The sequence below is a fragment of the Populus euphratica genome, unplaced genomic scaffold, assembly GCF_000495115.2.
Source record: "Populus euphratica unplaced genomic scaffold, PopEup_1.0 scaffold6.1, whole genome shotgun sequence".
Taxonomy (NCBI): Eukaryota; Viridiplantae; Streptophyta; class Magnoliopsida; order Malpighiales; family Salicaceae; genus Populus; species Populus euphratica.
Genome location: NW_011499849.1, coordinates 2,265,215 through 2,291,201, shown reverse-complemented (window position 1 = coordinate 2,291,201; position 25,987 = coordinate 2,265,215). Strand labels below are relative to the sequence as shown.

At 31.8% G+C, this 25,987-nt stretch overlaps 2 protein-coding genes and 1 non-coding gene across 3 annotated transcripts; 1 reads left to right on the top strand and 2 right to left on the bottom strand.

The window, feature by feature from the left end:
• Positions 1-14,575: 14,575 nt before the first annotated feature.
• LOC105120561 (probable strigolactone esterase DAD2) lies at positions 14,576-16,108 on the top strand. Its single transcript, XM_011018817.1, has 2 exons — positions 14,576-15,129; positions 15,295-16,108. The coding sequence occupies exons 1-2, from the start codon at positions 14,759-14,761 to the stop codon at positions 15,722-15,724; spliced, it is 801 nt and encodes a 266-aa protein (XP_011017119.1). The 5' UTR covers positions 14,576-14,758; the 3' UTR covers positions 15,725-16,108.
• A 3,128-nt stretch (positions 16,109-19,236) lies between these two features.
• On the bottom strand, positions 19,237-19,307 carry TRNAG-GCC (transfer RNA glycine (anticodon GCC)). Its single transcript has one exon. It is a non-coding gene; the product is annotated as a tRNA-Gly (tRNA).
• Positions 19,308-22,534: 3,227 nt separating this feature from the next.
• LOC105120560 (U-box domain-containing protein 4-like) lies at positions 22,535-24,542 on the bottom strand. Its single transcript, XM_011018816.1, has 2 exons — positions 23,287-24,542; positions 22,535-22,771 (listed from the first exon to the last, which is right to left on the bottom strand). Exons 1-2 carry the CDS (start codon positions 24,271-24,273, stop codon positions 22,694-22,696), a joined length of 1,065 nt encoding a protein of 354 aa, XP_011017118.1. The 5' UTR covers positions 24,274-24,542; the 3' UTR covers positions 22,535-22,693.
• Positions 24,543-25,987: the final 1,445 nt, after the last annotated feature.

Genomic DNA, 25,987 nt, shown 5'->3' with positions numbered 1-25,987 from the left:
TGGGTGCGTTCTAGCTATTTGCATAGAGTGGTGAAGAGAAGGCTTAACAATTATGGCAGTGATTATTATCAGGTTGCCAGGGCTAGATCAAATCTATTTTGACCACTTGATGCGTTGGAAAGAGCCCCGAGTAAGGCTCTTGTGATGCACAGACTCTTCAACGCGTCGGATGACTAAGGTCCTTCTATGTTTCAAGGAATCAATCCCACAAATTACCAAAAAGAAAAAAAGGAATCGATCTCATATGATACAATCATTTATCAATAATTTCAGATTTTCCAAATTAAATACAATCCTGAATCCCATTGTTCACGAGTTGGAGGTATTTCTTTTTATTATTACCCGAGTTTTTAATATTTTTTTATTTTTAGATTTAAATTGATTTTTTATTTTTTTTATGTGTTAATATTAAAAATATTTTTTAAAAATATTTTTAAATAAAAAAACTTAAAAAATAATTACTTTCAAAATATTTCCAAAAAAATTATGCTTGTCCGGGTTAGTGCAGACCCCCACAGTTAGCAGGCAGGTAAGGCAGCGCGGGGCTGACAGGCATGCAACTCCAAGGCTCGAACCCCCGTGACAGCAGAAGGCGCAAGGCGCCGGATGATTTAATGTGTCTATGGCCCGACATCATCCATAGGCCACGCCCTCTTGTTTTTCAATGAATTTTTAAAAGTGCAACAAAAATGCCACCGCTGGGCCGGTGCCTTGGGTGCAAACTTATTGAAATAATTGAATCACTAGTCAATTTAAAATTTTAATTAGATCACCTAAGTTTTTGAATAAAAGAATTTGTTTATTACAAAATAAACTATTAATTAACTATAATCAAGTTTTAAATTAGAACTTATTGAAATAATTGACTCATCGAGTCGATTTAAAATTTTAATTAGATCACTTAAATTTTTATTTTTTTATTTTTAAATTTTATTTTATTTTATTTTAGATTCTAAATTAATTTATCAGATCAAATCAAGTTTTAAAATTATAATAAAAAATTTATTTTTTAAAGTGTATTTTTATAAGATATATTAAATATTTTTTAAATTTTTTAAATTTATTTTAATTTTCTTCATGTAAAAACAATTGTACAAAAAAACAATTTGATACTAAAAAGATTAAAAATGTTGTAAAGTACAGTTAAACGGAAATATCAAACACTTGCTTGCTTAGTGGACATGTACGTACGGGGACATAAAGCTGGCCTCCACTTTCAATCCACAGTCAACAATAACCTACGCATCTCTGGCATTGGTTAAACGCAGAGCTTTAAATTGGAGGCCAGGTCACACCGGCCTCCAAATGTCTGCAGTCAGTCTTGTATCTGCATTTCATTAAAGACCATCCGGCCTTGTCTTAGGGTTTCTTTCTCTTCCCCTTCCCTTTTATTTCCCCTCTTATTGAGGTTATTTTTAGTTTTTAACACTATTTTAAAAAATTATTGTTAAAATAACACTTTAAACTCATTACAGTATCATTATTATTATAAAAAATATTCCAACCAAATAAATTTAATAATATCAAAAAATTAATAATTTAGCTGGATCACACTTATTATCTTTTATAATAAAAGGTAACTTAATTATCTTTAATAATGAGTATGATCTACTTAAATTATTATTGATAATATTTTTTTATGTTGCTAGATTTATCATATCAAAATCTTTTTTATAGTAATAGTTATATCATACTTGAAGAGCTTTAGTGTGTCCAAAATCTTTTTTTTAATCTCTCATCTCTTTTGCTGACATCATTATTTTAATTAACAATACATTATAAAAATTATTTCAATCATAATATTTATAAAGTATTTTATTTTATCAATTTTTATTTAATTATATTATTCTGCTAATATTTTTAATTAATTGTGCTGATCGTACGAAAAAATCTCTCGTTCAAGTAATTTACCATTTGCCAATTGGCACTTAGTTAGTTGGCCTTAATATTCCTCTGCTCAGAGAGCGAGAGCGAGAGCGAGAGCGAGTGACTTCTCTGTCTCTTGACAAGCATTTCTTAAATGAGCAGAGGATAATTTCTAGTTATTTTTACAAGGGGCATGCTAGCGGTAGTCACTAAGTGAGTCGCTATCGACACTTGCTTCAAAAATAAGCCATGCTGCCAATAAAAAAAATACATCAAATATTATATAGTTTCGTTATTCTTTTTACTTTATTTTTGTATTTTAAAAAAATTATACTTTAAATTTAATAGTTTATAAATTGTATAACACTTCACATCTATTCAAAAAAATGAACAAAAAAGCTAAAATTACATTTACAACAGAAGTTGAAAGGGTAGCCTAATAAGAAACTCAATTTGCGAAAAACAATCCAGTCCAAACTCACTCATTATCCCAATTTCCTGCAACTGAAAAGCTCACACCCTCTCCCTCCATTCCCTTCACACTCACGCTTACACACAAGTGTGACACACTCTTCACTAACTCGTCTATGCCACGGTGTGGAGTCGTCAATTCCAAATCACACCCATGTAAAACCTCCTCGGGCCCATTCAATTTGCATGTTGAGCCACAACGGGGCCGACCTACAGAGTCACGACCGATTTGAGAGCCCTAAGGCTGCCGAGGTGAGGGTTTGGAGGGAAGGAGTTGAGAAAAGGTGTAGAGGAAATAAGACATATTGGGGTTGAGGAACGGGACTGGGTGGTTCTCTAAGAATATGGCGGCGTTAAGGGGGTGCGTTGTTGGAGAGTGATGGATTTGGAGATTTGATTTGAAAACTCTAAATTGATTTTCATTTGTCATGGAATTCTAATTGAGAAGGGAAGAGAATGAATAAAGAAACTGACATGGTATACGTGTGTTTGTGTTGTATTGTACAAGGATAAATTTATCTTTTATTTTATTTTAAATTTTAATTTGATCAGAAATATAAATTGTAATTTCTTAAAATTAAAAAATTAAACTAGAGGAGACTCAGAAATATAAATTGTAATTTCTTAAAATAAAAAAATAAAATAAAAAAATTAAACTAGAGGAGAATGTTCCAATTTTTCTAAAAAAATATATCAATCCAGTTAAATAAATGAGATATCATTCTAAAAACATTAAAAATATTGACAAAAATAGTGTCAGAAAATGTTTTCTTGAAACATTCTAAAAACGTTTACATGGAAATTTTTTACAATATTCGATAAGTAATGATGAAAAAAAATAATAGCATTAAAATAATATTTTATTGTAATAATAAGATAGTTATGGTCATGGTTGCCGGAGGAAAGGGGGGTGTTGTTGAGGACAAGGATGGTGGTTGCTGAGAAGTAATGGCAATGGTATAACGATGGAATTGAAAGGGACGAGGATGGGGTGGTGGAGTATTATAATGGTGATGATGATAAACATAATTTTAATGATTGAAATTATTAAATGATATTAATATTTATAAAATATTTTATAAAAATATCTTGATAAGATAATGGTAATTGAAATTGTGAGGCTGGTTAAAATTTTTAGATAATATTATAAATGAATTATTAGTAGTAAATGTTTTACAAGTTAAAAATAATTTTTGAAATTGAACTAACTTGACATCGATCAAATTTTTTATAAAAAAATTAAAAAATATATTCTTATAAAATATTTTATACAATATAAATTGCCTCCGAATAAACCAAAAGCATAGTTTACCCAAAATTATTTGATAGGGCAGCGAGCGAGGACTGCAGTGGTTCGAAACCGTAGCGGCTGCTGGACCTCGTGCCACTCTTGTTGCAATGCTCTTCACAACAATTGGTACTCAATCCAAAACTGGACCTGCGTCCTCAAAAAACTTCATAATCAGGGCTTAGCCCTTTGGGATCCACTTGCTTCCAATGCATGGGCCACAGGAATGTAAGGCGTGCGATTCCAGATTGAAGCTCGAAACTATCGAGCCTGGTCCATATATATAGTCTTGATCATCTGGACGGAACCCGAACACTAGAAGCACTCTGAAAAGTGAAAAGGCTTTTCTAGGATGTACTTCATGAGCCACCCCAAGGAGCCTGGGTTCCAACTTCCTGTCAAAAACAAGCACAACGATAAAGCGCTTCCTCTGCTTCCCAACACTTGCCTTGAGAATCTAATGAGCCACCAAAAAAAAGGGAAAAGATTACCGAATGGTCATCAAGGTGAAGCAAAGCTGTTTAATGTCTTTGTAATTTTGTTTTGTTTTAAATTAATTTTTTATATTGTTATATTATTTTGATGGTCTAATATCAAAAATAAAATATAAAAAATAAAAAATATTATTTCATTATATTTCTAAACTAAAAATAATTTTAAAAACAATCATAACAACCAAGCATCCAACAAAATCTGTTTGTGCACGTTTATTACTAATGAAAGGTGTATGTTGCATACTTAAGAAGGTGGAAACACCCAGGTTATTGTATGTCTTGGTTGAAAACGCAAGACAGAAAGTTTCCACCACTTTGACAGGCGTGGAAATAAGATAAAAAGATGACAACGTAATAGAACCGACAGAACAGTTACCAACAGAAAGAAGATGATAATTAATGGAATCCCCACCCAAAGAAATCCATGTACCTAAGTTTTATTTGGATGGACTCATTTCATTGCACGCGTGAAAGGCCAATCTAATCACACAGTTGCCGGAGGAAGAATAGGGTGGCATAGACCATCTTCTCATGCAAGTGCAAGCTAGCTCTCCATATGTTTCTTTTAGCTATTCAGTCGTTTTTCAATGTGTCTTAATCAAATGGAGTTTGTGGTATAGGGATTACGCGCATCAAAACAAAATCAATATCTCCGCACAAAGAACTTCGATCGACCATTCACAATTGTGCATAGAGTTAAACGAAAACCTACAAGAATACAAGTTCTTCAGAATCCTCGAAGACGACAATTCTCCTGTGGCCGAGGACAAAACACCACAAAATGACAACAATAGTAAAGCGTGTAAAGACGTCCAACGTTTAGGGAAAACTCCGGCGTTTCACGAAGCAAATTTCCAAATTTCTCGTAAAGAAACTCCATCAGCACAAAATGTCGTTTCTCAAATTCAACCCAAGACCCACTATCACAAAAAAGAAATAAGGATTTTATTGGTCGAAGGCACCGAAGTCTTCTAAGAAGCTGGTAACACATTGTATATATTTAACTTATCCATGTGCATCAAATCATTGAGAGTTGAAGGTAAAACACAAAAGTCATATTCTACGGTAGGAGCCCACAACTGGAGTGCCATCAAAAAATCAACACGCGTGCTTAGAAAAGGAAAACTGAGGCTCTTTATTTTAATTTATCTTTGGAAAAGAAGAGGATGATATATAGAAGATAGTGTTCATTGGACATAGATGTGCTGAAGTGAAATTATCATGTCGGGATTCACTTGGCTTCTGAACTGTAAGCCTCTCTAGCATAAGAGGCTCGCTGTAAGCAATCCCCTTTTCCAGTGACATGAAATCCACCAAAAACCACTCTTTCGCTCTTAAACAGGTTTCCAAATATATCCGTACGGTAGGCAGTTGTTATTTGGAGAGTCAATTGGGTCTTTGATGTCGGAACATCGAGGCAATAGGCAATAGAAATTCTCTTGAAGAGCGATGATCTATGGCTTAAGCTAAGGTCTCAATCTTTTTTTTATTAACATAGTTGTTTGGGTTAATTTAAGTATATCTTAATTAATCTTATAAATTTTAAAATTAATAATTATATAAATTTTTAATAATTTTAAAAAATATAAATTTATAATATTTAAAAAGTAAATTTAAAATTTCATCAATTAACTATTGTAACGGAAGCCTAAGAAACAGAGAACGCATTCTTTAATAAGGGCTTTTGACTTTTCATAGAAATCAATTTTCATCCTGTCACTTTGAATTTAAATTTCATCTAGAAATACTTAATTTTTATAATGGTAATACCTTCATAATTTTATATATTACTTTTCTAGAGTTATTTATTCTATATAGAATTGGTGTTTTTAACACTTTTCCCTCGACTGTAACCTATATTTTAAGGCATGTCAAGTGACTTGAACTCCAAAATCTTCACTGCACCACTGGACCTTAATGATTCTATAGCTGAGTTTGAATTTTATTTAAAAAATCTCAATCCTGTGATGAGTAATTTATTGACAACTTCATGTATTATTTTTTGAAAATCATTTATTTATATAGAATTGGAGGCTAATAGAATACAAATAGTTAATCTCTAGGCACCGTCATGAAATCTTTTATGATATCAAAAGAGTAACTAGCCGCATTCAGATAACGACTCCATAGAATCCACTTTTTTAAAAAATAAATATACAAAGCAGAGGTAATATAAAATATACGATGGATGATAAAAATATTTGTTCTAAATTTTATCTTTCATTTGTGTATATATAATTTTTTAACACGTATGATAGAATATTACTGGTTTAGTTATTCTTTGAGAACTATAAATTTCTTGAGTAATTAGTAGTATTTCAATAGTTACTCTCTGTTGTGAAAAATAAATAGATAAATATATGAGAGAGAAATTAAAATTGAAGATGTTTTTGTTATTTTTATGATCATTTATTTTATGTTATCTCCTATTTTTATATTCATATATCTTTTTTTTTAACGTTGAATCGTAGAAAATAATTAATAGAAAAAAAGTAATTATTCTTGAATATTATAAAATCATCCCTAATTACTTGCATATCAATAAAATGTTACTTCCGTTCGAGATCAAATTTAAGTACCACTAAAGTAAATTAAACACGAACAGCATCATATTTCAATAACCAAAAAAAATAAAAAATGACATGAAATAATTTTAAAAAAATATAAAAGTAATTCTTTTATTGCTAGTCTATTATAATTTAGAATTTCAATTTATCCTGAATTTCTTGATTTTTACATTTTTAATCCTTGTAATTCTTAATTTTTATATTTTAATTATAAAACATTATTTTCAGTTTTTATATATTAAATAAAAAGAAAAAAGTCATAGAAGAAAAGTAAAAGATAAAAATATTTTAGTCAATCATTAAAAAATCAAATTTTAGTATTTATAAATTTATTTTAAAAAGATTCCGTATAAATGGTTTAGATATTTAATCAAACCATGAAAAATAGATTGAAACTTGCAATGTTTATTTATATTTAATTTATTTTTAAATTGTGAGACTAATTACAGTAGTTTCGGGTTGAAAAAAAGATTTTTGAAATTCTTATATTTTTTTAAGATGTTTTTCAAAGAAAAAATAAATTAAAAGTTAATTTTGGGATCCAAATAACTTATATCTCAAATGTGAGCGGTGACATGTCACTTCCCTAAGAGGACAATGTGTCATCAATTCATTAAAAAAGAAAAACCTAAAGCAAACAACATATTCTAAGAACTGGTCCCACTTGAATTTTTCACTTTGCAAGACTACGCCGGCGTACATGTTCTTTTAGAGAGTGTTAGTTTTTTAGATAATTTTTATAGTTATAATTTTAAAAAATAAGTTTAGAAAAATATTGTTAAGTAAGGTTAGTTGTATTTATATATATATATATATATATATATGTTTAGTAAAAATTCTGATGGAAGTTTATGTACAGTAAAAAATATATATAACATGTTTGGTAGTTGTATAATTATAGTTGTTTTTTAAAGTATTTTTTTATTTGAAAATATATTAAAATAATATATTTTTATTTTTAAAAAATTATTCTTGATATCAGCGTATTGTTTATTTTTAAAAAATTATTCTTAATATCAGCATATTGAAATAATATAAAAAAATAAAAAAAAATTAATTTAAAAAATAAAAAATAAAAAAATTTCATGTTTTTTGTTTTTAAAACTAAAAAATAAACAGTATTTTACAAAACTTAAAAAAAATATAAAAATAGCCTAATCAAAATTGTGTTTTAAACTTAATTTTTTAGTAAATTTCACAATATAAAACACATTTTTTACAACTATTAAATAATTTATTATATTTTTTACGCTATAAGTATAAAAATTGATGCGAAACAAACAAAGCCTTAGGCGATCCCATTTGCCTAGGCTTGACTTTGTTGTTCTATATATGTATATATAAAATGATACTATATTTTTAAATAAGATTAAAATTTTTTAATGATAATATTAATAATTACTCTATGAATGACTTATATATAAAACTAATATGCAAATTTGTTTTATTTTTTTAATTTATTTTTATATACAGTAGCATAAATTTTATTAAAGCATGTATTTTTTAGCTTTTTATTTAAACTTAATTTTCAAATCATGAAATATATAATACATGAACAAAGAACTAAGTTTTAGCCAAAGAAACTTTTTGAAATGATTCATAGAAAAAAACAATTGCCTGTCTTGAAAGTTTTCTCAAGGAAATTCTTTTTATATCAAGAACACGTTGTTTTATATTTTGTTATGAAAATAGCTAGTTTGGCCTTGATGAAATTTTAAAATCGAATAACATTATTTGTTGGCTGAAATTGAAACCCGCAACGCAACGCATTAACGCTAGCAATTAAATAGTAATTAACTAAATAAACTGATGATACAGAAGCACTGGAGTTTACCTTTTACAAGCTCAATTCTGGAACATGCATCTTCAGGACATTTAATTGATTTTACAAACACCAAAACATTAGTTAGACACTCTTTCTGACTCAGCCATCCCATTCTAAACTAGACAAGATCGAGAATATGAGTCGATTCTATGTAACAAAGCAGTGAAAAGGAGAATGGAAAAAGGTATTGGATAAGATAAGCCCAATGACACGTCCAACCAATTAAAGACTTCATGGGAACTGGCTTCCACGATGATGTACGATCCATGATAACTCGCTGGGCAACACTTTCCCTCTTCTCTCTCTTCGTGTCATTGTTGGCCAATATGCCTCTGCAGGGACCCAATCAGCTCCATGAGTTATCTTCAACTTTCTTACTCTGCGTGCTCACATGCACCGTTTCTATCTCATATGATGGAACGTGGGAGCCTGAGCCTGCGAACGTGGGAGCCTGAGCCTGCCTCGGTGACAAAAGATAGGGATCACGCTGTTTTGATGGTTCCGTTTGCCTGTTCATCTCGTGGGTCAGTTCACTTCCATGTCCCCTTCCAATATGATTAAGGTTCTGTATCCCCACCAAAACCGAAGGCAAAAACAGGGAGAATGTGCACAAGGAGATGCAATTTAAGCATAAAAGGATATGGAAAATGGAAATCATGACATTAATAGAAGGAATATGAGATAGAAGAATTTTTGCCAAAAAAGTGCTTTCATTTTCGCAGATCCAAATCGTTATCTGTTAAATAATTACATTATATTTGACTCGATAAAGAGATAAGATTTTATGGTCTGATAAAGCATCCCAGTGGCTTATACCTTAGGATCTTCATACACGTGTGGTGCTTGTGTGTGCCACGAGTTACGATCAGATCTGTCAACCGTACTATTTCTCGCGTTAATTACTTGGAGTTGCATGCTCTTTGTCTCTTTCAATTTTTTGGCACAGAAAACCCACATATGCGAGGTAGTTATCAGGAATAGTAGAACGGAAACGTGTTGGGACGCAGGCACATCTATGCTTCTTAAATATGATTAATCACGGTAGAAAACGGAGGCCATGGTAAAGTAAAACCTGCTATGTTTATGATATGGGTGCTCGGCATGGCCAGTCACTGTCGAAGAAGGGGAGATTTTCAAAAGAGATGTGGGGTAGTCAATTCTGTGGCCAACGAGCTGGATGCGGCAACAGGAAAAGGATGGACCATACTATATATTTCTGGATCTACGCCCATTGAATCGGATTCCTATCATGACCCTACAGCCTTCTAATTTAGAGGAGAGTTGGAGATTTTGTATGAACCTTTCACACTCAGCATGCTATGAGGTACTCTGCACGAACATATGAACAATCTTTTGATCAAGAAGAAATCGAGTGATTCCTGCCCTGCACTGTCCAGCATGGTTAACATTTCCAATGCCATGTAATTATGCAGCATATCCTGTTTTAGAATTAGATGTTATTATTTTTAGTTTGATTTAATTTTAAAAAAAAAAGATAATAAAATTAATTTTAAAAAAATAATTTAAATTGATTGGTTTCAATTTTGTTTATTTAAGTTTTTAGAATAAAACCTGTTAAAATCAGTTTGACTTGATTTTTTAATTTGGTTCGGTTTTTTTATTTTTTTGTTTGGGTTTGATTTTGTTTGGTTCGATTTTTTCTATTCAAACTAGTTGGTTTTTCTAAAATTATAATTAATTTTTTTCCAATTTAGTTTTTTGTATTATTTTTTTAAGTTTTTTAATTTAATCAATTTTTCAATTTTTTCACCCTTTATTTATATATACGATACAGTTTGACATAATGGTGTCATTCTTCTATCGTAACTACCATCGTCAGCAATCCTTTTATATATTGTTCTTCGCTCGGCTCTCGTTTGGCAACTAACATTGTTGATATTGATGACACGCAATCTTCGTTGATATTTTTAATAGTTATCTCCCTCGTTTCATCTCTTTCCTTTAATTAAAATACAACCCTAACAAATTTGACCACGACATTCTTCCCCCCCTCTCTTTTTTTTTTAAATTAGACAGCCCCTGATAAATCCAACGTTGATACACATCTCAAGTAGCTTAGCTGAATTTCAAGTATATCTGAACTTATTTATTGAAAAGATTCTTAATTTAAACGGGTATATTTGAAGCTTGATTTTTAAAAAAATCATAAAAAAAGGTGGAATATTAAGTTTTAATGTGTTGGCTTCTTGGCACAAGGCAAATTGTATAATGTTTAGATTAGTTACCAATTGATGAAATGTATGATAATTAGGAAAGATATGAATCTAAAAAATATTATTAATAATTAGTTAAGGATACAGAGAGTTCAATATATCTAATTGATAGGTTTCTTGTATTTTGTTTGATTTTTCTTGAGACTTCAAACTTCAGGCGTTAGGCCTTCGTATTTGGAGAGGTGTCTTTATTTATTAGTGACTAAGAATGTGACTCTTACAAGAATACTCTTTGAACATTTTGGATTGATTATTTTTTTCCCTTTCTTAATTATTAAATTTTGGAATCTAAATTTTTCTAAATTTGAAGACATGATTTGCTCTATGAAACAATAAATACTCCTACTTTATGTAGAGAGAACAATACAATTCTATATATAACTAATAGTTTTTTTGGACTCCAAATCATATAAATCAGGAATAAAAAAATATTTATCCTGTTTTTTCACAATGAACTTTAGTGCATTTGTTTTTAATTTTTAAATTGTATTCATTGGTTTTTTTAGGTATTATGTATTCCAGAAAAAATAAGTTTATGTTTAACAAGAACGTTATTGTTTCATTAACTAGTAGTGTCAATGTTCATGACATGAATGTAGATGATGATGTTAATAACGACAAGGAATCTAATATAAAAGTTCCCAGCTATAGCTCAACACGACAAGGAATCTAATATAAAAGTTCCCAACTATAGCTCAACCATTTAGCTCAATCATTTAAGACAGCATATCAAACATTTTTTATTTAATAAAACTTATTTCAAAAAATAAATAGTATACTAAAAAAGCGACCTCTTTATATAATTGTTTTATAGAAGAGCAACCTCTTTATTTATAAATTTTACAATTATATCAAAAAACTTTCTTAAATTGATTTTAGGTTTAGCTATTTTAAAGTTATTCATTTCATCACCTCTAAGATGAAGTGATCATTCAAAAAACTATTTTTTTAATGGAGTTAGCTTTATAATCATCTTTAATGGATGTACATAATAGATACATGGCGGACATAGTTTAATGTTAGATAAATAATATATAGTTGGAGTTACTAGTTTTTTTTTTTTTAATTTTAAAAACTTGCTCTTGTATGTGATTAATTGAGGAAATTTTTTGGTGAAATGAGAGCAATGTAACACTTACTAGGAAAGCACAGGAAAACCACAATGTAACTAGATAATTTTAAATCAATTAATATCATATTATTGTAAACTTGTAATCTTTTATTTCCTCATCTAATTTTTGTTTAATAAATTTATATATCAAATTGCATGATTTTTTATACATTGTATAGAAACAAGCAATTAAAAAGACCAAGATGGATGACCTAGCAAAGTGAAAAGGCTATAAATCGAGGCATGTCATCAAGTATAATTATGCATTGTATCAATAATTTGTGGTTTCATAAAGTTTTACAAAGTACTCATGGTAAGATACATGAAATAGAAATAAAGAAATTTATGATTCGATGAGCAAGCACATCAAAGGAGCAATTTTATTTATCAGCCATGCAAAGCTCCTGGTAAAAGTTTGTTGTTATATATTTTATTATTTTTTTAAGTTTTAGTTATATGTTTACTTATCATACTTTTAACAAACTATTTAATTTATAGAAAAAACATCTTAAGCAAGAACTGATTCAAATTATGTTATATGAGAAAACTCATATAAAGAAGAGGGATACAGTGGGAAAAGAAAAAACATTTGTAAATACAAAGATAGAAGTGTTCGTTGTCGGTATTTAGATAGTTATCATTAGTTTAATATTGTTTATTTACATCAATAATATGAAATATAATTGAATCTAGGAATGCAACTTTTTTTTAGGAGATATATAACAAACATGATTGTAAAACTTGGTAAAGAAACTTTTACCCATCCTTCTTATTATCCTTAATTATGCTCGGGCATTGTTGTAAGTGAATGGATATGATAAAAATCAAGTTTATGATTTGTCTGACAATAGTATGAGAAATGAGGGTGGCCTGTATTGTTTTAGTTACAGACAAATTATATTCCAGTACAAGCTATAAATCACGAGACTTTTACGAGATTGTCTAAAAAAAAGTATAAGAACAATTACCTGCTAAGATATAGATTATGAAAGCATAACTTATACATGAAAATAAAATGTACTGAGCTCAACTAAATACAGTTGTGGGTGTACCTTTTCCTCCCTTTTCAGGATCTTCTAATTTAAGATCTTTTCTTCCCCCTCTACCCTCATCTTTTTTAGCATCTCCGATATAATGTATCATGTATATATATTTTATATTGTTGATTTGATTATATTATTATTGAAATTTTAATGGTTTCTCACTTGAATTTTAATATATTATTTATATCTACTTATGTTTTTAAAAAGGTTTATGTATAGGATTCTATATATCTTATCATTTTGCGCTATTTATATGAATTTGCTATTTAAATATTCTAGTCATGAAAACTCATAGGTTTGAGCAATTCATTTAGCACTATTCATTGTGAAGTTTGTATAAGTTAATTTTTTAAAATGCTTTTTTGTTGTGATTATAGGTTTACTGTGAGCAAGCAATTGTAGGTTTATGGATCATAATAGACAAGAAAAATTAAAATTTTTAACAAAATTATCGATAAAAAGAAAATCTTGTTGACATTTTCATCAGGATTTTCACAAGAAATTTCCACACCCATTCTAGAATTTTTTCTTGTAGGACTTATAAAGCATGTAGCAACTTGTCAATAAATTACTTTATAGGGAAAATAAATGCTATTCACAAGAAATTTCCACACCCATTCTAGATTTTTTTCTTGTAGGACTTATAAAGTATGTAGCAACTTGCCAATAAATTACTTTATAGGAAAAATAAATGTTGATAAAATCTTTAGCGTAATAGAAAAATTGACAAGATTTTTTTAATAGTAGTATTATATTGTTGATTCCATTAGCTTTTTAATGCTCATGGAATCTTCATTATATGCTGATAGAATATTTTGTTAATATTCTTTAATTTTCTAATAATGGTTAGTCATATTTTTTGCATAAATAATTAATAGATAAACAAATGAGATTATCTTATGAAATAATTAAGAAAAACTAATCTGCATGCACTCATTTTCTTCTTATAAAGGAAAAGGATAGAAATATATAAAAAAAATACCATGACCATAAAGGATGTCACCCCATTTTGTAAAGGTGTAAAGTTGGATAAAAAGCTCCTTGTTAATACGTACACTTTAGGTCACATCTCAAATCAGTTGGCCAAGCCCAATTGTATAAAAATTCTTAATCAAGCTTCCAAATAAATGTTTTTTTAGGTTTAATATTTAGATTATTTATGAGCTTGAATAAAAATTCAAAATTTTAGAAACAAAATTGATAAAAAAGAAGAAGTTCAAGCTATATTTTATTTTTATTATTTTTTAGGTGTTACAATGACCTTCTATTCTTGAAAAATTAGATATATCATTTAGATATCATAAATACTTTTTTAGTAGACTTAGAAATACACATATATCATGTATTAATAAAATTATTTCTTAAAAATAATAATTCTATTACTATAATTTATTTTAAATTAGTAAGTAATCAAGTTAATCTATAAATATTATAATATTCAAGCTATAACTGTACATATATTTTTTTAATTCTCTTTTATTTCTCCTCTTTTTATATCGATCTCTTTTACAATATAAATATTATTAATTATGTTTTCGTACTATTAAATTTGTCGGTTAACCTAGGGGATCGATATATTCTTGTAAAAATACAAACGAGTCCCCGTAGAATGGCCACATTTTGGACGTTCCAATGATCTACGGTCCACGTAGCTATATAAAGAGCGCCCCCACCTAGAGTCCACAAACTTACACCCCCAGCATACCTGCACCTACCCACTCCTTAATATATGCACGCGCCACATAAGAGAGTACTTCCCCCCTCACTCTCTGCAACAACATTTTTCACCTTGTCAAACAATTAGAGAGTCTCGCTTAAGCCAATCTCAAAACCCATTCTCGTCTACCTCTTCTCAACACATGGGTAGCCACATCTTAGACGCTCTCAATGTCCGTGTCGAAGGCCAAGGTGACAAATTTCTGGTTTTTGCCCATGGATTTGGCACCGACCAGTCCGCTTGGCAACGCATTCTCCCTTTCTTCACACCATACTATCGGGTGATTCTGTTTGATCTTGTATGTGCTGGTAGTGTCAATCCTGATTATTTCAATTTTAGACGCTACACTAATCTTGAAGCTTATGTCGATGACTTGCTCAACATTCTTGACACTCTTGGCGTTGACCGGTGCTTTTATGTGGGTCACTCTGTTTCTGCAATGATCGGTATTCTGGCATCCATTAGACGTCCAGAGCTCTTCACCAAGCTTATTATGATAGGAGCATCGCCAAGGTAAGGCTTTTTCCCAATTTTGCATTTACACACAAAAATAGAATAGCTTTCTTTTCTATAGACATGGACTTGATATTGATGTTTGTGTGGAGTCTATGGTTTATTTAATTTAGCTGACAAATTGGTTGGTTGATCAAAGCTTTTCTTGAAAATCTATTCCATCAGATTTTTGAATGATAAAGACTACCATGGAGGATTCGAGCAAAAAGAAATCGAGTCTGTTTTTGTAGCAATGGAGGCTAATTATGAGGCTTGGGTCAATGGTTTTGCACCATTAGCAGTAGGAGCTGATGTACCAGCTGCTGTCAGAGAATTTAGCCGAACGCTTTTCAACATGAGACCAGATATTACTTTATTTGTGTCGAGGACCGTTTTTAATAGTGATCTAAGAGGGATACTAGGCCTCGTCAAAGTACCATGTTGTATAATTCAGACATCGAAGGATGTATCTGTCCCAGCATCAGTGGCCAAGTATTTGAAGAACCATTTGGGTGGCAAAGCTACTGTGGAAATGTTAAGAACTGAGGGGCATTTGCCCCATTTAAGTGCACCAGCTATGTTGGCACCGGTCATCAGGCGAGCTCTATCACGGTGAGTGACTTTCGTTTGCGAGCAGGGTTGGAGCAATTAGGCTAGGTGCTAGCACAGTACAGCACTAGTGTTGTGGGGTCCTAGAAAATGATAATACGGGTGGAGATGTTGACACCTGGTGAATAATTTGTGGACATTAGTCCTATGATCTTTAAGAGAAGGATAAGATTAGCCACGTGACAGTCACGTGACGACTTTTGCTTTTTTGTCTTCCTCTTTTTTTTCTTTCTTGCTTTTGTCGCTTTACACACACACACACATATAACTTGGACGAACGCAAGTCGAAAGGAATGGAACGCCATTAATGTTTGTACTTTGCGTACTCTAAATTTTCCGAAGTTGGGATTGACTTTGCCCTTCTCGCAAGAAAAATCGCCACTTTTGTGCAGGTTTCTTTCTTGAGGGTAAGAATTCAGTGTTTTACAGACAAGGAGCGACCTCACCACTTGATGGGTCTTGGGCCAGAGAGAGATTCTTTGTCCTTTAGCAATTGATTTGCCTGACTTTTGAGGCCGTCCTTTGTTTGCTATGCATTTTATTCCTTTATGGGTTGCTAATGTGTAGATTTGTCCTTCCTGCTCCCAATTTCTTAATCTTTTTTGTATTCTGGATATCTTGTGGTGAAGATACATAAACTAATTCAAAGACCACGTCCTAACTAGCCTTCTTGTCCGTTTGACATGGTAAGGACAGAGTGAACAAGTCGAGAGAGAGAGAGAGCTAAAACGATTGAGCAAGACCTTTGCCTGTGGATGATGGAGGAGGAATTTGCAGTATCTTATACTTATAACCATGAAATATTCATGATTATATTTCGCCTTTGCAACATCGTACCCCTTCACCAGTTTTGAAGATTGTTATAAAATACTTGGTGGAATCTCTTTTAAGAACAAGTGGGAACTTTCATCTAATGAAAACTCGATTGAAAAATGAACGTCTATCGACTACGTAATCACAAGGAATTTTCTGATTAAAAAGAATAGGGAAAGCGTGGAAAATGCACGCAAACAACTATTCTTTCCATTTCCCCTCAATAATATTTTAACACAGAGTGGTACCCAAGGAGTGGAAAAGGCATCCGGCATTTTATGCTTTCGTAAGCTTTAGCAGAAGGTAATTTACACTGTGGGAAAGATGCCTGCCAACAACTAGTTTCATCACTCTCATTGTATCTCGTGAATTGATTATTCCTTCCATCCTCATCCTTTAACTTACTGTTTATTTATTGTGAACCAAAGGGAGTCCGCAGGCTCTAATCATTATCGTGTTGCTATGGATTTAACTTTCAAGGATTCGAGTAACTACCATGACTTAATTACTAAATTTCGAAGGGAAAAAAGCATCACTCAATCGATACAATTTATTTATATTTTTTCATGTAATTTTTTTTTTAGGATTCTTCATTTTTGTCATAATTTATTTTCCCAATTGAACTATGAGTCTGTCTAAACTAGTTAGTTCATGAACGATTTTTTTTTTGTCTCATTTTCCCCTTGTTTTTTCAATCAACGCAAATCTTATTATACCTAAAAGATCTCAGAATCGTTTTATATTCATGAAAAAAGTACTTCAAAGATCAAGATTTAAATATAAATTGCAAAGGGCGAGTTTATAATTTCAAGATGTAACTTAACCATTTAAAACATTTTACCGAAGACTCTATAATTTTATTTTATTTTGAATGTAATTCAAATATATAAAGTGTGAGAAAATTTGTATAAATATTGTTTTTAATTGTCTTTAGTTTTTTTAACTAAAAAGCACGATATTGATTAAAAAAATGTTTTTTATAAAAAAGGATAAAAAAACACGTGTAATAAAATAAAGAATTGCCTAATAAAATTTTTTTTTCATAGTTTAAATCACTGTCTTTATTAAGAATATTTATTGTGTTCTAATTATGATGTTCTAATTCATCCTCTTTTTTAACGGCTCCTGAGATACTTATCTTCGAGTTCCAGGCCTGTCTATCTATCGTCGTGTCCCCTGGGGCAGCCCAATTTGAACATGAAATAGAAGAATTGGGCCTCTTCGCAATTCTGATGAGATGTTCAGTGAGGAAATAGTCTCAAACTATTCATTTCCTGCCCCATACGCACTCAATTTTCAAATGTTGCTCGCAGACAATATTTACACGACAAGGATCCTAGCAAAACCCCCGCTCATACTTCGGTTTACATTATTCCAATATTTTTCCTACTTAATCATTTTTCAGATCTAATTATGGCTTGCTATTATATTTTCATTGACTCATTCATTTTTCATGTTCATTCATGGTATATTTAATATTTTCTAATTTAATTATTTTCTATGTTCATTTACTTGGTATTGACAATACTTGATTCATTATTTTTGAAAGTTCTGTCAGCGTCAATTCTACAACCTTAGAATTGTACATGCGGTCACCTAAGTAACGCAGAATTCATTGTTTTGGACCCATTTTTATGGCAAACTAAGCAAACTAAATAATCATATTTTTCAAAATGTTTTCCAAAAATAATTCTATAACTTTAGCCCCGTAATTAGGCCGACTAAGTAAATTATTTTTAAAACTATCATGTAGTGTTTTTGCCCAGTTTCCTGGGAGTGTACATTGTTGCATTGTCCATTAAAGGTGAGGCTTTATAAACTAAGGGCTCTTTAGTTTTTTTTTTCTTCTTTCCTTTTTTTTTTTTATTGTTTTCTATTGCTTTGTTACTTTAGGAAATGACATTTTCAGCATGCAATCGATCGGATTATATAGATATTTTTTCAACATAATATAAGTCACTGAAGGAATCCCAAAGACCCATCAAAACACGAAAGTTGGGATTTTTCAAAAATTAAATTTTTATTTGCATAACTATATGGATGAACTCGCGCTAACCCGTAAATTTGGGATCCACCAGCAAATACCATGGGAAAGTCTAGTTTACCGTTTTCTATATGCAGAACATGTTCTTATGACATGATCTAGGGTATATTTTATCGTTTCTATATGCTGAATAATTTATTTAATAATTGTTTCTGCTTTGAGCTATAGTTCAAAAGGCTTTGGTATATTTTTCCCCAAAAATGAATTTTGTTAGTCTTAATAGAAAGTAAGCTTTTAATAGAAAGTAAGCTTTTTTTTTTTCATTAATGAGTACATATAACTGTTCTTCAGGCCTCAATTAGTTTCTGGGAACACATATTCTTGCGTTATGTACTTGAGATTTCTAGTTTTCATGGGCCTACAGCATGCTGCTGCTATCCATAGCATGTATGATCATTGATGGCATGCTTCCACATTCTGCATCGAGCACGTTGAAGTATATCATGTAGCAACTGGTCCCTTTACCAAGTGACATGTTCCCAACACCACCAGTCCAGATTCAGAGTCTTTAAATGGTTCATGATAAAGTTCATCGAACTCTGGTCAATTCTAGCGATGGTTCATAAAGCAAGCGAGCATGCACCTTTCAGGAAAAATAAATAAAATGGAAAGTTCATGTTTCTCAAAGGAAGTCAAAAAGGTTTTGCTCCAATAAAAACACTTGCACCAGCCGGGAATCGAACCCGGGTCTGTACCGTGGCAGGGTACTATTCTACCACTAGACCACTGGTGCTGCTTTAATATAGTTGATCGGAAAATTATTATTTAAATATAACTTATACATTAAATTTTTTCCACCTGTACCGCCCTCCGCGACAGTTTTTTAATCTTAAAAAAGAACTTGTCTATTACGTTTTTTACTTGCAAAAATATTTGAAGGATTTGAAATACGTGCTCTATTTTTCACTTGTTTTTTTTTCAAAATATATTATCCTAGATAAATCATGCTAATTTTAACGTGAATGCATCATATTTGAACAAAAATTGAATATGCTTTGCTGCACCAAACTTTTGGCTGAGGTGTAAAAACCAACACGGTTTAATAAATTAATCCAAATATTCTTGATTTAGTTATTTATCTTGCTGGGATTTTAAGGAACATGGACACTTCGTATACATGTAACTATAAGTGCAAGTAATGAAGTATAAAATTCAATATTTGGTGCTCTAAAAACTGGGTATATTATTTACAGCCTTTAATTTATTTTTATTAAAGAAAAGGAATTAAAATATAATTTTATTTTTATAATATTTTAAGCTATAATATTTATTTTGCTCATTTTATGCTATGATGATAAAAATAATCGGGCTTTGATATTTTTAGAAAACATGTGTCAAATCCACCCTGGTGGCCTAACAATGCACCAAGTTAAGCTAATAAGCTTGCAACAACTACCATACCTAGAAGGTGCTTAGGTGTGGTAGGTGGCTGTCAAACCCAGTATCCGGACCCAACGTACTGTCAGGCTCCAGCACTGGGTCTCACGCCATCTGCCACACCTAAGTGTTAAGTCTAGGAGATGCTACAAGCTTAAATATGAATTTTGGCAGCGCCAAATCTGGTAACATTTGGCTGGCGTTCGGGGTTGTCACATTATCAAGTTTAATTGCAGTAGGGTTTAGCTAGCGTTAGACTGAAAGCATTTGGGTTTTACATACTATCAAATCTAATCTTGATTGTGTTTCATTTTAGCTAGACCCAACGCGTCTTCACAGGGATACATTTATGTCGATGCATGCTGACCCAATGTAACTGAGAATTCAAGAAAATTATAAGTGTATATTTTTCTTGATTCATATTTAAAAAAAATATATACAAACAAAAAAATTGAAGTTTCTTGCTAGGCAACCCAGTCCGCCTAAACGCTCCTTTGCCATATCCCCAATTTGATCGATTCAAAGTCTAAGATTTTCGAAGCAGATTGAATTGAACTGCATCGACATTCCAAACGTGACCAAAGCAGGTTCTCTCGATCGTAAACAGTTAAAGATGAACAAGATGGCAACATCAAATCAATTTTCGAGTAAAGCAGAGTGTCCTCGAAACCTCCCCCATTCTTTTTTCTTCGTTTTATTTACTCCATTTATCTGTTTTTTCTTTTGAGTTGCTTCCATCCCCTGGCACCCGTGGCTACTGGCTACTTTTATGATGGCATCTCCCACCAATTTCTACACAACCGACGAAGTTTCACGTTCCATATGATGGTCAATGCCGGTGGCTTTGTGGCTACATATTTTGTATCGTAATCGAGTATAGTGTGAACGCTACGCTACGAGCCCTATAATTTCTTTTTCTCCTAGAATTGGTTCGAGTAGGCTTTGACCTTCGATACCCTTGACTAGAAACCAATCCGAGTTTACCTCATTTAAATACTTATTCCAAGTCTTTTAATTATATATTTAGGGATTTGGGTCCTCTAGTTTAACCATGTTGATTATTCAACTTTTTAAAATAAATTTACAGACCAAGATTAAGAAGGAAAAAAATTGTTCTATTTCACTTGACAAGTCAGATTAATTTAAACTCATATGTCACTTTACTCAACTAGTTCATGATTTATATATTATGACAAAGGAAAACCTCTCTGATTGAGCAACAGAGATGGATCCCTCGAATGTGAACTACAAGTTAAAGAAACAAGTTTAAAATTATGTTATTCCACTCAACATGATCAAATTGAATTTCTGGTTGGGGCTCGGTGATGATTGACCCCGCGTTCGTTAAGTGACCTCTTCAATTAAAAGTATTAAGAACCGTCAAATCAGTGTTTGGTCTAGTGGTGGAAGGGGCTTGTCTTCTTGCACTGCATTTAGATTCGAGTCCTGGCGTGTACGTCTGTCATCTCCACGGTACCTTATATATTTACTGGGTTTACAGGATATTCAGTGAGTCGTGAGGATTAGTCGTGATATGTGTAAACTGGCCCAGACACCTCACATAAATAAAAAAAAATATTAAGAACTGCATCAGTTGACGCCACAAACTCACTCTCTGACTGCATCTCTTGCTTTCAACTAACTTAACCAAATAGCCCTCGGAGCCACCCTACGTAGCTTGCGGGATGCACAAATAATCATTATCGACTCCAATGATCCCTATTTCTTTCCTGCTCTATGCATGTCCGTTGTCGGAAAATTGAACCTCAGACCCGCACCCCTACTCTGATTTTTTTAATTTAATTTTAACTTTAATTTTAGATTTTTTTAATTTTATTATTCAATATTTATTTTATTTTTAATTAATCTTCATAAAATTATTGCAATATCATATTAACATTCTACTCAATTTGCTAGTAATGAGTTTTACAAATAATTATTTTTGTTATTATTTTTTTTAATAACCCAAATTATTTTTAATCTCACCAAGCCGAGCAAATTATATCAACTTAAAATTTACATGGTTAAAAATTATTTTTACCAAAACCAAGTTAGAATTTTTTTTTTTTTGGTATCTTAAAAATTATTTAACAGTGGAGCGCGATCCAACTAGCTTAGTTACCACTAACACCGACCACCAAGGTATAATTAGTATGCTTAATGGATTGGAAAGGTGCCCCGTTCCAAAAAGCAGCCGCACATAGCAAAGAAAAAAATTGTGATTATCAGAAAAGGCAAAGCCAGATGTCAGCGGTAGCCCTCCAGCCGGAAAACCTGGGTCCCAGAGGAAAAAACGCGGACCTACCGCCATCATAACTAATAAACATTTGATTCTATTTGGCAATAAAAGAGAGGTTGTAATACCCAAAATCAACGGCTTTAATTTGAACAAAAATGCTTGAAGACTCTTACTGTCCACGAGTTCCTCGTGGACGTGGGACTTGTTCAGCGGGAAACACCAGCGACTCCTCGACTGCTCTTGTAACTCTCCCTTTCGATGTGTTGTTAATTGATATACCACATATCACCCATTATTATTTTAATGGAAAGAAATATACAATAATAAATTAGGGGAGAGACAAAGGACCAAAACACAATTTTAAAATCCGCAAAAGCAAAACCCAGAGGATGGCAGGAATTTTACAAGCTCACAGTTACAAAGATATTTACAGTTTGTTTTTCTTTCTTAAAGCTATGCACTGTATAAAATATATGATTACACATGGGCATGTGGTAGGGACATCATACTGACACATCTGACGTTTTAGCAGCGGCGTTACCGGATCTTAGTTGCCGTAGAAGCTCTATCAATGCCTCCGCCTGTCCGCAATCATCCCGCACAAAACGACATACCACAACCCATTAGACACAATAATAAAATAAAAAAAAAATGCAAAATTGAAAAATAAAGACAATGAGCTAAGGAACGGATACTAGCGGCGTACCAAATATCTTAGGATTTACTAAAAGTAATATTAAATGTAATATATTTGAAAATATCAATTCGAAACATTTAATGGCTGGTGTCATGCAGGAATAGAATTCGGTGATTATATTGTTCCAAAAACTCATTTTAAGATCAATTTTTTAGATAAATACCTCTATTTATTTACGGGCAGCAGTTCAGAAAATAAAAACCAATTTCTTCTACTCTTTTTTTTACAATATAATTTGTTTTTTTTACCAAAAAGAGAGGTGAAATTAAATAATTGACTGACGTGGCCAAATAATGATCTCTCGGCTTCAATAGACTGCCAACAAAACGACATTGATTTTCAAAATGAGCCCGCCACGTCAGTGGCACCGGCGGACATGAAGTTAACAATGACGCTCACCTTCTGCTTGGCGCGATTAGTGCCGGATTGTGACAAAGCCACCAAGGGAGGAATCGCTCCTTCTCGAGCAACCAAAGAGCAATACACCATGTTATCTTCACAAATCTGCAACAGTATCGAAACCGCAATCTCCTTTTGCCTCTGGGATCCAACTTCAACAATCTCTACCAGAACTGGAATCCCTGCTTCTTCAACAACTGCGGTTTTCGCTTCAGGAACCGTAACCAACATGCTCAAAACAAACGCTGACTTGTCCACCATGTTTGACCCGAAATCAGCCATTAGCTCCACTAGTGGCTTCATGATCCCAGCTTGGATGGCCCTGATTTTATTCTCCTTGACCGAGCACAACAAATATAAAGCAGTTGCTGAATCTTTTTTCCCGCGAAATCCTCCGGTTTCGAGCAGGCATACCAGAAGAGGAATCGCTCCTGACCGGCCGATTGCCACTTTATTCTCTTCCATTTGTGATAAACGAAGTAAAGCGCACGCAGCGTTCTCTTTCGCCGTCGATGTCCCTGTTTTCAGAGCCCTAACTAAAGGCTTGATCGCGCCTGATGAAGCTATCAATCCTTTATTCTCATCACAGAGAGATAGATTCAAAATAGCAGTGACACCGTACTCTTGAAGCTGAGAATCAGACGATGAAATTAGCGAAATTAAAGGCTTGATTGCACCAGCTTTAGCGATTTTGAGGCGATTCTCTGGTTTGTTCTTGGCGAGGAGTCTGATCTCCATGGCAGCTTGTTTTTGCTCGTCAATCGAACAGGACTCAAGATCCGATACCAGTTGGCGTATCAGATCATCGGAATTATCCGCTGCACAGGATAGTAATAATCTTCGACTCTGAGACGCCGAAGCGGGGAACTCTCCGGATTTGTCACTGTTACAGTCACTGAAAGCTAAGGAATCGTCGTTAACACTCAATTCACTAATGCTCCTCCCCATATACGTGAAATTAGCAGAATTCTTTTTCTCCATATTCATAATTCTGGCATAAAAATGCCGGATGGATTAGGATTGGGTCAGGGATGAGGATATTCGGGTAGGGTTAGTGTGCCTGGGTTTTGTTCGGGGATACTGGAGAGAGCTACGCCAGCCAAGAGAGAAGGGAAGGTAATAAGAGAGGAGAACGGACAAGCGGGCGTGGGTGATTGGAGGCTGTGCTGACACGTGCATATTATTGAGCACACCAAATCCGAGGCGGGTCCGAGCACGTGCGAAAGGTCAATCTTTAAACGCGAGCATGGTAGGAAGGGTCGCTATTCGATGACGCTCTCGGTTTTTTTTTTTAAAAAACATTTTATAAATGATAATAATAAAGCTTTTGCAGCCTTTTTTTTAATTTGGGTTTTGTGTTTTGATTTTCTTTTCTTTTTATTTTTTGGAAAAATTAGGTAATTAACATAAAAAATTTAAAAATTAAAAATTAATATAACAACAATAAATTTGGATGAAATAACATATTTTAGAAGTTGCAGAGATGTAACATTTAATTAATATTATAGTTTACAAATAAGATAGATAATTGATGTTACATTTTTAAAATACAATAATTAATAGATATTACACTGCAAAACTATAATATTAATTAAATATCATAATTTTAAATCACAATATCAATTAAATTTAAGTAGTTATCAAAAATTCCATAAAAATTCCAGTAATAAATTTCCTTCTAATTCAAAATTTAACAAAAAATGATTCTTATGAAATTTATTATTTAGTTTATTAATCTTACATTTAATTTATTTAATGACTTTAAAGAGCTAAAAAATTTCTAATTTTAATAAAATTCAACCAAGATACCTCAAATTTTATCCTGATAAAAAATATCTATAAACAACTATAATAATCAAACACAATAAATTCTTACATTTCATAATTACAAGCAGCCTCGGGGATGCATTGCATGAGCATCTTTCAGAACATGATTAAATGACTTTGAGAAATTAGTTGTTGTGTTATTAAACTTGTAACTGCCATCATAATATAATGTCTATTTTTCTTTTGATTTTTATTTAAGTCATTCTTGATATGTGAAGTCTAAATTATATATTTTTTAATACCACGAATCAAAATTGCATATTAAAAATTCATAATATATCCTTATGAAATTTGTTTTGTTTTTATGTTTTTTTTAATAAATGAGTCTTTGAATTTATGTTTGAAATTTCTAACAAAATGTTAGGCATAATATTGATGGTATCCTATAAGTTCATGCTAAGCTTCTACTGCTTTATATGATATTATACATATACATATTTTATCACAGATAACATATTTATACAAGCAAAGTAAAAACCATCTTTGATTATAATTATATTCTTCATTAATAATTGCAAAAGCCAGTGGAAATATCCTGTTATTTTCATCAAAAGCAACTGCAATCAAGAACTTCCCATCATATTGCCAATGCAAATATTTTTCAACAACACTAATAAGTGGTCTACAATAATTGAAACCTTGAATACAAGCTTCGAATGACCAAAACACTTTTTAAAAAACTATTATACTATCATCAAGATTTATTTTATGCTTCCAATCAATAAATGTTCTAGTATTTTATTTCTTTATTGTAAAAAACAACATTGATAATTTTTCAAATGACCCCTTATTTGAACTAAAAAGATGTCTAAACACCTTATGTTTTGCAACTCATGCTTTGTCATATGATATTTTATACTTGTAATGAAATTTT

Excerpts from the sequence above, each read along its gene's own strand:
- LOC105120561 (XM_011018817.1), top strand. The coding sequence starts at position 14,759 with ATGGGTAGCCACATCTTAGACGCTCTCAATGTCCGTGTCGAAGGCCAA. Across the intron at positions 15,130-15,294 it reads ATGATAGGAGCATCGCCAAG|ATTTTTGAATGATAAAGACT; the intron begins GTAAGGCTTTTT and ends CTATTCCATCAG.
- LOC105120560 (XM_011018816.1), bottom strand. The coding sequence starts at position 24,273 with ATGAATATGGAGAAAAAGAATTCTGCTAATTTCACGTATATGGGGAGG. Across the intron at positions 22,772-23,286 it reads CTAATCGCGCCAAGCAGAAG|GCGGAGGCATTGATAGAGCT; the intron begins GTGAGCGTCATT and ends GATTGCGGACAG.